Source organism: Oncorhynchus tshawytscha, linkage group LG07 (genome assembly GCF_018296145.1).
Source record: "Oncorhynchus tshawytscha isolate Ot180627B linkage group LG07, Otsh_v2.0, whole genome shotgun sequence".
NCBI lineage: Eukaryota > Metazoa > Chordata > Actinopteri > Salmoniformes > Salmonidae > Oncorhynchus > Oncorhynchus tshawytscha.
The window spans coordinates 66,185,701-66,199,725 of NC_056435.1; the positions used below are offsets into that span (position 1 = coordinate 66,185,701).

The following is a 14,025-nucleotide window of genomic DNA, read 5'->3' on the forward strand; positions in this document are numbered from 1 at the left end:
CTCTTGACCCGTTCCACTGCAGCCCTGTTGATATGGATGGGCTTGTTTCTTTTAGTCCACAATCAGCTCCTTGGTCTTGCTGACGTTGAGGGAGAGGTTGTTGTACCGGCACCACACTGCCAGGCTCTTGGTGCCCAGCCACCCTCATATCATTAAGGTGTTGGAGTCGTGCGTGGCCACTCAGTCATGGGTGAACAGGGGGTACAAGAGGGGACTAAGCACACACCCCTGGGGAACCCCCGTATTGAGGGTTAGCGTGGCGGAGGTGATGTTGCCTACCCTCACCACCTGGGGGCTGGCCCGTCAGGAAGTCCAGGATCCAGTCGCAGAGGGAGGTGTTCAGGCCCAGGGTCCTAAGCTTGGTGACGAGTTTGTAGGGGACAATGATGTTGAATGCTGAGCTGTAGTCAATGAAGAGCATTCCAACAGTGTGGAGTGCAATTGAGATTGCATTGTCTATGGATCTGTTTGGGTGGTATGCAAATTGGAGTGGGTTTAGGGTGTATGGGATGATGGAGGTGATGTGTACCATGACCAGCCTTTCAAAGCACTTTGATTAAAGATGTGAGTGCTGCAGGGTGGTAGTCATTGTGGCATGAAGCCTTAGAGTTCTTGTGAAGGTGATTGTAGTCACCTTTCACGCAGTCGAATTATCAAATTGTTTTTCAAATACCGCTGAAATTCTGGTGTTTCTATGTAAAATGGTTTTGTTATATTTCAGTCTTCTGTGATGTATAGTAAAGTGTAATATTGGGATACAAACTTTAAAAATTAATACATTTCATCCCTACATCTGACAGGTCTTCTTTTTTTAAGACCATAACCATGTGTGTGAGGTGTATACGTTCGTTTCAAAGTAGATATTTTTAAGACTGCCAAGAAACACTCTGTGTTACTCTGATTTAGCCCACTGTAGCAAAATGTTTAAGATGTGGGGATGCAGCCTGGGACAAGGAGAGGTAGAAAATTACTGTGAATATGTGTGTGTGTTTGGTGTGTGTGTACCTGTTGTCCCCTGAAGCCAGAGTAGGACAGGGTATCTGGCAGGGTCACCAGTAGCTGGGCAGCATGGGCATCATCTCCATCCTCCTCTGGGGACAAAGGATCTGAGGGCATGTTGGTGACGGTCACCTCCAACACCACAGATCTCTGGTCAGACAGAGAAAACACCGCCACCTCTTCATCATCCCTGCAATGAAGGGATTAAAAAGGAAATAGAAAAGATGAATAGAGAAAGTGGTTAGACATAGGATCTCTGGTCAGACAGAGAGAACACCGCCACCTCCTCACCATCTCCGGAATGAGAGGGGCATGAGGCGGCAGGTAGCCTTGTTAAATAAGAATTTGTTCTATAATTGCCTAATTAAATGATAAATACAAAATGAGGAAATAGAAAAGAAGTGGTTAGATATGAAGTGTGGCACACCAGGGGGTTTGATCTAAATGTTTACACAGATCAGACACAAGTGTGACACCTCAATTTCAAGGGTGTTTATCTGAAACAATAAAGAAAAATAACCAGGTCTCCTCCATGAGACGTCTTCTGGGCTCTGGGGAACGCTGTCTCCTCTGGGGTAAAACACAGAGCCCCGTGGTTCTACCGGACTGTAAGGATGTCTATCCGATAGCAACCTCTCCAATGTGCTGCCCTGCTGGTAGTTGTATGGGTCCTGTACGGCTGGTGAGCAATCAGCTCCTTGATTACTCGCCAGCCACAATCAGCCCCATTTAGTCCTGTCCGGAGGACCCGTCGAGACCTGGAACGTTCAGTAGAGGAAGCCACCGCCCGTGATGTAGACTCTGTCTGTCACCAGGCCTCGACGAGTCTCCCCCTGGTGGCTTGTCCATGGTACACCACACATTCCCCTTAGCCCTGTCGGGAGGGGGGCGGTTGTCAGTGCGATGAATGTCTCCCTTCTCGATAGGGCATTCCTGTTCCCATGCTTTGCCGCTGAACTGTACACAACAGAAAAATAGAAGCAAGGATGGGACAAGAACCACCTGGTGACACAAGCGTTGGTGAACTTCCCCTGCCATTCAGACCAAAATTTAAAATTTGTAGTCAAGGACAGATTTCCACTGGTCGAATGTCCATTCTGCGTGTTTCTTGGCCCAAGCAAGTCTCTTCTTCGTATTGGTGCCCTTTAGTAGTGGTTTCTTTGCAGCAATTTGACCATGAAGGCCTGAGTCACGCAGTCTCCTCCTGAACAGTTGATGTGTAGATGTGTCTGTTACTTGAACTTGAGGCTGGTAACTCTAATGAACTTATCCCCTGCAGCAGAATTAACTCTGGGTCTTCCTTTCCTGTGGTGGTGTGTCCAAACCTTTGACTGGTACTGTATAATGGTGTGTATAGAAGTTCTTTTCGGATATAGGTAATAATACAAGAATCTTTCTGGGCAAATAATATAAGAAATACCATACCATTAAAAAAATGAAATACTGCAAAGTTGTCTAGTAGCTAGAAACAGGGCGACCGTGTCTGTGGGCGCCATCTTGTCATCAAAGCTCTCCAGGGACAGTGTTGGGAAGCTCTGATATAGAGGAATGGTCAAATACAATGTAGAATGTAACAGCTATTAGAATTGCTCAACTACCTCTTCTCTGGAAGATGAGGAAATACAAAGAAGAAGTCATACTAACCTTGGCAGAGGGGTGAAGAGGTCAGAGGTGGGAGGTCGGGTTCCAAACTGGTAGGTCAACTTCAGGTTGCTCTGACAGATCTTATCATCGCCACAGCCTTCCCTCAGGAAATTCACCTGCAACGGAGGAGACAGACATGTACACATTTCAAATCATAGAATTGACCATAGAATCTTTTTAAATGCCCAAATGATTTCACTTTGGGAAACTGGTATCCCCACTATGAAAAAACAAAACCCTGTACTATACCGGTATCACACAGGTATGTATTAATTAGGCATGAAACACGCCATCTCCCTTCAGGAAAATGCAGATCAGTATGTTCCCTGGTTCTGTTGTTATGGTACTGACCTCAGAGTGCAGGGTGTTGGAGGTGGAAACACAGTACAGGAGGTAAAGGTACTGACCTCAGAGTGCAGGGTGTTGGAGGTGGAAACACTCAGTACAGGAGGTAAAGGTACTGACCTCAGAGTGCAGGGTGTTGGAGGTGGAAACACTCAGTACAGGAGGTAAAGGTGCTGACCTCAGAGTGTAGGATGTTGGAGGTGGAAACCCTCAGTACAGGAGGTAAAGGTACTGACCTCAGAGTGCAGGGTGTTGGAGGTGGAGGAAACACTCAGTACAGGAGGTAAAGGTACTGACCTCAGAGTGTAGGGTGTTGGAGGTGGAGGAAACACTCAATACAGGAGGTAAAGGTACTGACCTCAGAGTGTAGGGTGTTGGAGGTGGAGGAAACACTCAATACAGGAGGTAAAGGTACTGACCTCAGAGTGTAGGCTGTTGGAGGTGGAAACACTCAGTACAGGAGGTAAAGGTACTGACCTCAGAGAGCAGGGTGTTGGAGGTGGAAACACTCAGTACAGGAGGTAACGGTACTGACCTCAGAGTGTAGGGTGTTGGAGGTGGAGGAAACACTCAGTACAGGAGGTAAAGGTACTGACCTCAGAGTGTAGGGTGTTGGAGGTGGAAACACTCAGTACAGGAGGTAAAGGTACTGACCTCAGAGTGTAGGGTGTTGGAGGTGGTGGAAAAACTCAGTACAGGAGGTAAAGGTGCTGACCTCAGAGTGCAGGGTGTTGGAGGTCGAAACACTCAGTAAAGGAGGTAAAGGTACTGACCTCAGAGTGCAGGGTGTTGGAGGTGGAAACACTCAATACAGGAGGTAAAGGTACTGACCTCAGAGTGCAGGGTGTTGGAGGTGGAAACACTCAGTACAGGAGGTAAAGGTACTGACCACAGAGTGTAGGGTGTTGGAGGTGGAAACACTCAGTACAGGAGGTAAAGGTACTGACCTCAGAGTGTAGGGTGTTGGAGGTGGAAACACTCAGTACAGGAGGTAAAGGTACTGACCTCAGAGTGTAGGGTGTTGGAGGTGGAGGAAACACTCAATACAGGAGGTAAAGGTACTGACCTCAAAGTGTAGGGTGTTGGAGGTGGAAACACTCAGTACAGGAGGTAAAGGTACTGACCTCAGAGTGTAGGGTGTTGGAGGTGGTGAAAACACTCAGTACATGAGGTAAAGGTGCTGACCTCAGAGTGCAGGGTGTTGGAGGTGGAAACACTCAGTACAGGAGGTAAAGGTACTGACCTCAGAGTGTAGGGTGTTGGAGGTGGAAACACTCAGTACAGGAGGTAAAGGTACTGACCTCAGAGTGTAGGCTGTTGGAGGTGGAAACACTCAGTACAGGAGGTAAAGGTACTGACCTCAGAGAGCAGGGTGTTGGAGGTGGAAACACTCAGTACAGGAGGTAACGGTACTGACCTCAGAGTGTAGGGTGTTGGAGGTGGTGGAAACACTCAGTACATGAGGTAAAGGTGCTGACCTCAGAGTGCAGGGTGTTGGAGGTGGAAACACTCAGTACAGGAGGTAAAGGTACTGACCTCAGAGTGTAGGGTGTTGGAGGGTGGAAACACTCAGTACAGGAGGTAAAGGTACTGACCTCAGAGTGCAGGGTGTTGGAGGTGGAAACACTCAGTACAGGAGGTAAAGGTACTGACCTCAGAGTGCAGGGTGTTGGAGGTGGAAACACTCAGTACAGGAGGTAAAGGTACTGACCACAGAGTGTAGGGTGTTGGAGGTGGAAACACTCAGTACAGGAGGTTAAAGGTACTGACCTCAGAGTGCATGGTGTTGGAGGTGGAAACACTCAGTACAGGAGGTAAAGGTACTGACTTCAGAGTGTAGGGTGTTGGAGGTGGAAACACTCAGTACAGGAGGTAAAGGTGCTGACCTCAGAGTGCATGGTGTTGGAGGTGGAAACACTCAGTACAGGAGGTAAAGGTACTGACCTCAAAGTGTAGGGTGTTGGAGGTGGAAACACTCAGTACAGGAGGTAAAGGTACTGACCTCAGAGTGTAGGGTGTTGGAGGTGGTGGAAACACTCAGTACATGAGGTAAAGGTGCTGACCTCAGAGTGCAGGGTGTTGGAGGTGGAAACACTCAGTACAGGCGGTAAAGGTACTGACCACAGAGTGTAGGGTGTTGGAGGTGGAAACACTCAGTACAGGAGGTAAAGGTACTGACCTCAGAGTGCAGGCTGTTGGAGGTGGAAACACTCAGTACAGGAGGTAAAGGTACTGACCTCAGAGTGTAGGGTGTTGGAGGTGGTGGAAACACTCAGTACATGAGGTAAAGGTGCTGACCTCAGAGTGCAGGGTGTTGGAGGTGGAAACACTCAGTACAGGAGGTAAAGGTACTGACCACAGAGTGTAGGGTGTTGGAGGTGGAAACACTCAGTACAGGAGGTAAAGGTACTGACCTCAGAGTGCAGGCTGTTGGAGGTGGAAACACTCAGTACAGGAGGTAAAGGTACTGACCTCAGAGTGTAGGGTGTTGGAGGTGGAAACACTCAGTACAGGAGGTAAAGGTACTGACCTCAGAGTGTAGGGTGTTGGAGGTGGAAACACTCAGTACAGGAGGTAAAGGTACTGACCTCAGAGTGTAGGGTGTTGGAGGTGGAAACACTCAGTACAGGAGGTAAAGGTACTGACCTCAGAGTGCAGGGTGTTGGAGGTGGAAACACTCAGTACAGGAGGTAACGGTACTGACCTCAGAGTACAGGGTATTGGAGGTGGAAACACTCAGTACAGGAGGTAAAGGTACTGACCTCAGAGTGTAGGGTGTTGGAGGTGGAAACACTCAGTACAGGAGGTAGCGTGTCTCGTTCCTCTGGGTTAGTTTCTGAGGAGAACATGGGGGGTCTGATGGTGTGGGTGATGGCCAGAGAGATGGGACGCAGCTTATCACGGATATTCTCCTGTAAGGGAAAGAATTCAATGATTACTCAACGGGATTCAATTATATGGGAGTCATATGATATTGGAGTTGGAAGGAAATAATATTTGTTTTCATTAAACTTTTAAGACAATTATTAAATTGTTAAATTATGCCAGTTTAGCTAAATAAAGCACAACTTAAATACTTTTTCTACCCAGAGTAGTAACACAGTGCACCTGCATGTACTGGGTGATAGAGAGCACTGACAGAACTGAACACTTAGCCTTGACTTTTTTGATGTTGCAAAGTGGAAGGAAAAGGTCATTGATATATTCTGTAGTTGTAATCTCTAACACCTCCCGTTCGTATTCAGATTAAATGATTGTGTCATATTGTACTGTACGTTTAGTTGGAAGGTGGCGCTCTGGCAGGCGGGATGGCGTTGACCTTTCAGCTCCACCTCGTCAGTGTGTGTATACTCCGCCACCTGTGCACTGCGACCCAGGAAGCTAATACGGTGGGGCAGGCCGAGCTTCCTGCGCTCTGTGTCAGCCTCGATGAGTAGGACCAGGGCTAGTGGGAGGGAGGGAGGCAGGAATGAAGGAAGGGGAGGAAAGGAAGGAAGGAATGAAAGAAGGGGAAGGAAGGAAGGAAGGAAGGAAGGAAGGAAGGAAGGAAGGAAGGAAGGAAGGAAGGAAGGAAGGAAGGAAGGAAGGAAGGAAGGAAGGAAGGAAGGAAGGAAGGAAGGAAGGAAGGAAGGAAGGAGAAAGAAGGAAGGAAAGAGAGTCAGAGAAAAGCCAGCACACTACAACACACCAGAGATAAGCTACTGGACATATTACCAGACTATTTTACACAGCTGGACATATTACCAGACAGAAAAACCAACTGGTTCTAAACAGAGAGGTGTACAGTAACTCACTGATGTCTGGTGAGTAGGTCTCTGGGTAAGCAGTATAGGTGAAGCAGGCTTTGACCTCCACACTGACAACAGAGAATAAAGTTAGCGAACAACAATCTGTCAACAGCAGAAGCACACTACCAAACGTGGTAGTGAAGGATGAGAGGAATGGTATTTGCGACCTACCAAACTCCATCTCTCCCCTTGCAGTTGTGTTGCTCCAAGTCAATATACTGCTGAGGTTCGATGGATACATCCCGGGTCACGTGAATGACGGGGCGAGACCTGTACAGAACTAGCTTATCACCGAGAGAGCCTACTGCCAGGTCAGGGTACAGGTTCCCATCGATGTCCAGACCTCCTGAGATGGAGTAGCCGAACCTCTTCACCCCCTCGTCCACTCCATCCAGGATCTGTGAGGGGCAACATGAAGGTCACATGTGTTAACTTGTACAATCAAGTGCAACTTTAAACCTGTAATTATTATTCAGATAGTCCTACACACTTGCATTTAGGGTATGATGTTATCAGTCAGTTAACTTAGTTGAACTTGAACCACATCAACTTTATTGAGACTTAACGATATGTTTGCGACACCAGAGTCGAGGCTTTGATTCGGATATGATGAGACACCATTGACTACTAAAGTTTCCCCATGTGTAGCCCTTTCCCACAGTCAAATGTCCAAATCACCCTCTATTGGGTGTCTCATGGGTGGAATGTTATTCATATTTTTTCAGAATTTCAGAATTAATAAAACGTTTTTACAAAAGTCTGGTGTTTCTATGTCAAATGGTTTTGTAATATTTCAGTCTTCTGTGATGTATAGTCAAGTCTAATATTGGGATACAAACTCAAAATGGAACTCTATAAGCCCATAACCATGTGTCTGAGGTGTATATGTTTGTTTCAAGGAACATTTGTTCAAGACTACCAAGAAGCGCTCTGTGTGACCCTGATTTATCCCACTGTAGTAAAAAGGTATCAATATACACATGGCAATCATAAACACTGAAATACATGGATATTGCTATTATACAAAGGGTAATTTCACAGTATCATATTAAATATAGTATATCATATGTACACTGACTATACAAAACATTAACGTTCCATGACATAGACTGAGCAGGTGAATCCAGGTGAAAGCTATGACCCCTTATTGATGTCACTTGTTAAATCCACTTCCATCAGTTTAGATGAAGGGGAGGAGACGGGTCATATTAGGATTTCTAATCCTTGATACACTTGAGACATGGATTGTGTATGTGTGCCATTCAGAGGGTGAATGGGCAAGACAAAAGACGTAAGTGCATTTGAACGGGGTAGGGTAGTAGGTGCCAGGTGCACCGGTTTGCATCAAGAACTGCAACGCTGCTGGGTTTTTCACGCTCAACAGTTTCCCGTGTGTATCAAGAATGGTCCACCACCCAAAGGACATCTAGCCAACTTCATAAGTTTGGGAAGCACTGGGCCAGCATCCCTGTGGAACGCTTTCATCACCTTGTAGAGTCCATGTCCCCAACGAAATGAGGCTGTTCTGAGGGCAAAATCAGGGGAGGTGCAACTCAATACACTCAGTGATGAGCAACAAGCTTTCTAAAGGATCTTCTTACCTGTGCAGGCTTGGTGTCGATGCCTGAGGACAAGCCTCGGTAGATGAACACTTTGCCATCCCCATCGAACGGAGCCCCGACAGCGATGTCTGGTCGGAGAGAGACAGAAACACATTGAATATAAACTCTACTTAGCCTCATTAAAACATTGTCTTTTGTAGGGTCAGGAGTAGGGTTGTAAAATCCTGGATGGAGAATTCCAGATTCCCTGCTTATTCTCTCCTGATGACGGGAATTCGGGAAAAACAGGGAATTTATTGAAAGTTCCTGGAATTTTGTGACGCTAGTCAAGAGGTTTCTTGCTCAGGTGACCTGGAGAGTAAATCAGAAAGAGAGAGTAAATCAGACCTGCTTGAGAGAGGAGAGACAGTGATGGGTATTCACCTGCTGGAGCTCAACCTGGAGCAAGGCATCATGGGATAACAGTTAGTAGCAGTAGTGTGTGTGTGTGTGTGTGTGTGTGTGTGTGTGTGTGTGTGTGTGTGTGTGTGTGTGTGTGTGTGTGTGTGTGTGTGTGTGTGTGTGTGTGTGTGTGTGCGTGTGTGTGTGTGTGTGTGTGTGTGTGTGTGTGTAATAAACAGTAGTACTGGTAACTGCAGTGTGTAGGATTTTGTTTTCTCTTTCATAAAATTATCAGGAAGACTCGTGACCTAAAGACAATAGGACTGCGTCCCAAATGGCACCCTATTCCCTATGTAGTGCACTGCTATTGACAAGAGCCCTGGTAAAAGTGGTGCACTACATAGGGCTATTCCATATAGGGTGCCATTTGGGATGTGACCCAGTGACTCAAGCCCTTCAAATCAGTGGTTTGTAAAGTGAATGTTGTTTAAATACTTTTGATTTGATCCAGCCCTTCCTCACCGTCATATCCGTCCCTGTCCAAGTCTCCCACGTTGTTGACGGTCAATCCAAACATGGAGTCATAGGTTCCATTGAGCCTGATTGGCTGAGCATATTCCCAGTTACCGAATGGGTTGAGAAAGATGTACACAGCACCTCCAATCTCTGCTTTTCGGTCAAAGTAGTTAGGAGCTCCCACTATCAGGTCTGTCCAGCTGGGGGGAGAGAACAGGGAAGGAGGGAGAAAAGGGAGGGTGGGAGGTTCAGAAAGAGCTCTACAGAATCTTGGGTGGAAACAAGAAGATAATGGTTACAAATATAAACATATATTATATAAACATAAACATCTGTAACTGAAATAAATGTTTTTATTTCAGTTTCTTTAGAAATCCTGGTCAGAGTATTCCCAGTTATAGGATTCCATCCTTTCCTACCTAATTCAACTTCCATCTGGGATTTCTAAAAACATGGGAACTGGGAATTTTCTGGAAATGTGGAACCTTATTCAGCCATCACTTTTTCACCTTTATTTAACTAGGCAAGTCAGTTAAGAACAAATTCTTATTTTCAATGATGGCCTAGGAACAGTGGGTTAGCTGCCTGTTCAGGGGCAGAAAGATAGATTTGTACCTTGTCAGCTCAGGGGTTTGAACTTGCAACCTTCTGGTTATCAGTCCAACACTCTAACCACTAGGCTACCCTGCCACACGTCCATCACTGTTGAGTCATGGTGACAGAGTACCTGTATATACATTCCCATACACTACTATCAATAGTATCAGCAGTAGACATTAGTGCATTAGTTCTCACCCGTCACTGTTGAGATCAGCCGTAGCCACAGAGTACCCGAAGGAAGAAGCCAGCTCCTCTCCCCACAGGATGTGCTGTGGCACCAGGCGGTACATGTTATCTTTACGCAACAGCACCACCGCTCCCGTGTGATTGGCTCTCGGAGCCCCCGCCACGAAGGTCAGCTCACCACGACTCATTATGCCTTGAGCAGAGTCCACTGAGAAGCCTGGAGCAAGGTATCATGGGATAACAGTTAGTAGCAGTAGTGTGTGTGTGTGTGTGTGGGGGTGGACATGTTTGTCTTCTACAGAGGTAAAGACAAGGTCTGTGTGTGTGATAAGAAGTGAAACAGAAGATTCCTAGTCTTACTATAGTGCATGTAAACAGAGGATTCATCTTACTTTAATGGGATTTACTCCCTCGGGATGGGGTGTGTGTAGGGATGTGAGGGGTGTGTGTAGGGAGGTGAGGGGTGTGTGTAGGGAGGTGAGGGGTGTGTGTAGGGAGGTGAGGGTGTGTGTAGGGAGTGAGGGGTGTGTGTAGGGATGTGAGGGTGTGTGTAGGGAGGTGAGGGTGTGTGTAGGGATGTGTGTGTAGGGATGTGTGTGTGTAGGGATGTGAGGGGTGTGTGTAGGGAGGTGAGGGTGTGTGTAGGGATGTGAGGGTGTGTGTAGGGATGTGAGGGAGGGATGTGAGGGTGTGTGTAGGGATGTGAGGGGTGTGTGTAGGGATGTGAGGGGTGTGTGTAGGGATGTGAGGGTGTGTGTAGGGAGGTGAGGGGTGTGTGTAGGGATGTGAGGGGTGTGTGTAGGGAGGTGAGGGGTGTGTGTAGGGAGGTGAGGGTGTGTGTAGGGATGTGAGGGTGTGTGTAGGGAGGTGAGGGGTGTGTGTAGGGAGGTGAGGGGTGTGTGTAGGGATGTGAGGGGTGTGTAGGGATGTGAGGGATGTGAGGGGTGTGTGTGTAGGGATGTGAGGGGTGTGTGTAGGGATTGAGGGTGTGTGTGGGTGAGGGGTGTGTGTAGGGAGGTGAGGGTGTGTGTAGGGATGTGAGGGTGTGTGTAGGGATGTGTGTAGGGGGTGAGGGGTGTGTAGGGATGTGAGGGTGTGTGTAGGGAGGTGAGGGTGTGTGTAGGGATGAGGGGTGTGTGTAGGGATGTGAGGGTGTGTAGGGATGTGAGGGTGTGTGTAGGGATGTGTGTGTGTAGGGATGTGTGTGTGTAGGGATGTGAGGGTGTAGGGATGTGTGTGTGTAGGGATGTGTGTGTGTAGGGATGTGAGGGGTGTGAGGGTGTGTGTAGGGATGTGAGGGGTGTGTGTAGGGATGTGAGGGTGTGTGTAGGGATGTGAGGGGTGTGTGGGAGGTGAGGGGTGTGTGTAGGGATGTGAGGGGTGTGTGTAGGGATGTGAGGTGTGTGCAGGGGTGTGTGTGGGATGTGAGGGATGTGAGGGGTGTGTGTAGGGATGTGAGGGGTGTGTGTAGGGATGTGAGGGGTGTGTGTAGGGAGGTGAGGGGTGTGTGTAGGGAGGTGAGGGTGTGTAGGGAGGTGAGGGGTGTGTGTAGGGAGGTGAGGGGTGTGTGTAGGGAGTGTGTGTGTAGGGAGGTGAGGAGGGATGTGAGGGTGTGTGTAGGGATGTGTGTGTAGGGATGTGAGGGGTGTGTGGGAGGTAGGGTGTGTGTAGGGATGTGAGGGTGTGTGTAGGGATGTGAGGGTGTGTGTAGTAGGGGGTGTGTGTAGGTGAGGGGTGTGTGTAGGGATGTGAGGGGTGTGTGTAGGGAGGTGAGGGGTGTGTGTAGGGATGTGAGGGGTGTGTGTAGGGATGTGAGGGTGTGTAGGGAGGTGAGGGGTGTGTAGGGAGGTGAGGGTGTGTGTAGGGAGGTGAGGGTGTGTGTAGGGATGTGAGGGTGTGTGTAGGGATGTGAGGGGTGTGTGTGTAGGGATGTGAGGGTGTGTGTAGGGATGTGAGGGTGTGTGTAGGGAGGTGAGGGGTGTGTAGGGAGGTGAGTAGGGAGGGGGGTGTGTGTAGGGATGAGGGGTGTGTGTAGGGATGTGAGGGGTGTGTGTAGGGAGGTGAGGGGTGTGTGTAGGGAGGTGAGGGGTGTGTGTAGGGATGTGAAGGGTGTGTGTAGGGAGGTGAGGGGTGTGTGTAGGGATGTGAGGGATGTGTAGGGAGGTGAGGGGTGTGTGTAGGGAGGTGAGGGGTGTGTGTAGGGAGGTGAGGGGTGTGTGTAGGGAGGTGAGGGTGTGTGTAGGGAGGTGAGGGTGTGTGTAGGGATGTGAGGGGTGTGTGTAGGGAGGTGAGGGGTGTGTGTAGGGAGGTGAGGGTGTGTGTAGGGAGGTGAGGGGTGTGTGTAGGGATGTGAGGGGTGTGTAGGGAGGTGAGGGAGGGTGAGGGGGGGTGTGTGTAGGGAGGTGAGGGGTGTGTGAGAGGGGTGTGTAGGGATGTGAGGGGTGTGTGTAGGGTGAGTGAGGGGTGTGTGTAGGGAGGTGAGGGGTGTGTGTAGGGATGTGAGGGGTGTGTGTAGGGAGAGGGTGTGTGTAGGGAGGTGAGGGGTGTGTGTAGGGAGGTGAGGGGTGTGTAGGGAGGTGAGGGTGTGTGTAGGGAGGTGAGGGTGTGTGTAGGGAGGTGAGGGTGTGTGTAGGGATGTGAGGGGTGTGTAGGGAGGTGAGGGTGTGTAGGGATGTGAGGGGTGTGTAGGGAGGTGAGGGGTGTGTGTAGGGAGGTGAGGGGTGTGTGTAGGGAGAGGAGGGGTGTGTGTAGGGAGAGGAGGGGTGTGTGTAGGGAGGTGAGGGGTGTGTGTAGGGAGGTGAGGGGTATGTGTAGGGATGTGAGGGGTGTGTGTAGGGAGGTGAGGGGTGTGTGTAGGGATGTGAGGGGTGTGTGTAGGGAGGTGAGGGGTGTGTGTAGGGATGTGAGGGGTGTGTCTGCAGTGGTATAGTGAAATAGTGAAAGAGGGGGGATTGAACATGTATGTGGTGTGACATGAGCATGTGTGGAAAAAATATCAGATACAAATCAAATAATTTCATTCACAATGACATTTTTTTGTTGTTGTTGCTATATTCCAACATGCGGCGTGTCAGAGTAGGGATTGGCAGGGAGTCTTGTGTTAGTCCAGGGTCAACATTCAGGCAGAAGCATCTCATAGACAAAAGCAGAGACAGACAAATACTGTGCTAAAAGCATCCTCTAGACAGACATCCAGAGAGACAAACAGAGACGGACACAGAGAAGTTCAGGGCGTCAGGTGTGGAATGACCAAAAGGTTGGCTGAACTACTGTGGGAAGCTGGTTGTAAGACTTATGCTTGTATATATAATTAAATAATTAACCAGCTTGAGAATCATAACTAGTTAATAAATTTGCCTTGATAGAACAGGTAGCCTAGCGGTTAAGAGCGTTAGGCCAGTACTTGAACAGTCGCTGGTTCAAATCCCAAAGCCGATTAGGTGAAAAATCTGTTGATGTGCTCTTGAGCAAGGCACTTACTAGTTGCTCTGGATAAGAGTGTCTGCTAAATGACTAAAATGTAGACTATGACCTCATTAGTTGTTCAGCAGACAGTTGTTTGGTAGCTTTTCTGTTTTGGACGCATTTTGTAGAAGCTCCAAGGCAACAGGTGTGGAATTCTGCTGTCTGACTCACTGTAGAACAAGAGAATAATAGAGCTGTGTCCCTTTAAGATGAATGTGACAGTTGGACATGTGATCCAGTAACAGTGTAGGCCTTTAAGAGATTAAGAGAAAACGTCTGTAAATATCACAAACTAGGCCTTTAGAGGGATGAACTCATTTGTCTTTTCACGCAAAAAAAGTCACATCACAACGTAAAATGTATTTGTATCCCTTTAAGAGGAATGCTACAGTTATATTTGATATCTACCCAAAATAACAGAGGCCTTTACTATTACAAAGAAGTCTGATCCTCTCTGTCTTTTACATAAAGAAGTCTGATCCTCTCTGTCTTTTACATAAGAAGTCTGATCCTCTCTGTCTTTAACATAAAGAAGTCTG

At 48.2% G+C, this 14,025-nt stretch overlaps 1 protein-coding gene across 3 annotated transcripts in view; it reads right to left on the minus strand.

Annotated features, from left to right (window-relative positions):
* Nucleotides 1–14,025, minus strand: part of LOC112246274 (integrin alpha-7) — a 76,964-nt gene that overhangs the window by 15,646 nt on the left and 47,293 nt on the right. For all 3 annotated transcript variants that reach the window (XM_042324836.1, XM_042324835.1, XM_042324837.1), the window contains exons 5-13: nt 10,031–10,238; nt 9,242–9,435; nt 8,378–8,466; nt 6,948–7,174; nt 6,783–6,844; nt 6,264–6,433; nt 5,751–5,900; nt 2,644–2,759; nt 1,006–1,189 (exon numbers count right to left, since the gene is read on the minus strand). In XM_042324836.1, the coding sequence (XP_042180770.1) occupies nt 1,006–1,189; nt 2,644–2,759; nt 5,751–5,900; nt 6,264–6,433; nt 6,783–6,844; nt 6,948–7,174; nt 8,378–8,466; nt 9,242–9,435; nt 10,031–10,238 (1,400 nt within the window). The remainder of the gene's footprint in view (nt 1–1,005; nt 1,190–2,643; nt 2,760–5,750; nt 5,901–6,263; nt 6,434–6,782; nt 6,845–6,947; nt 7,175–8,377; nt 8,467–9,241; nt 9,436–10,030; nt 10,239–14,025) is intronic.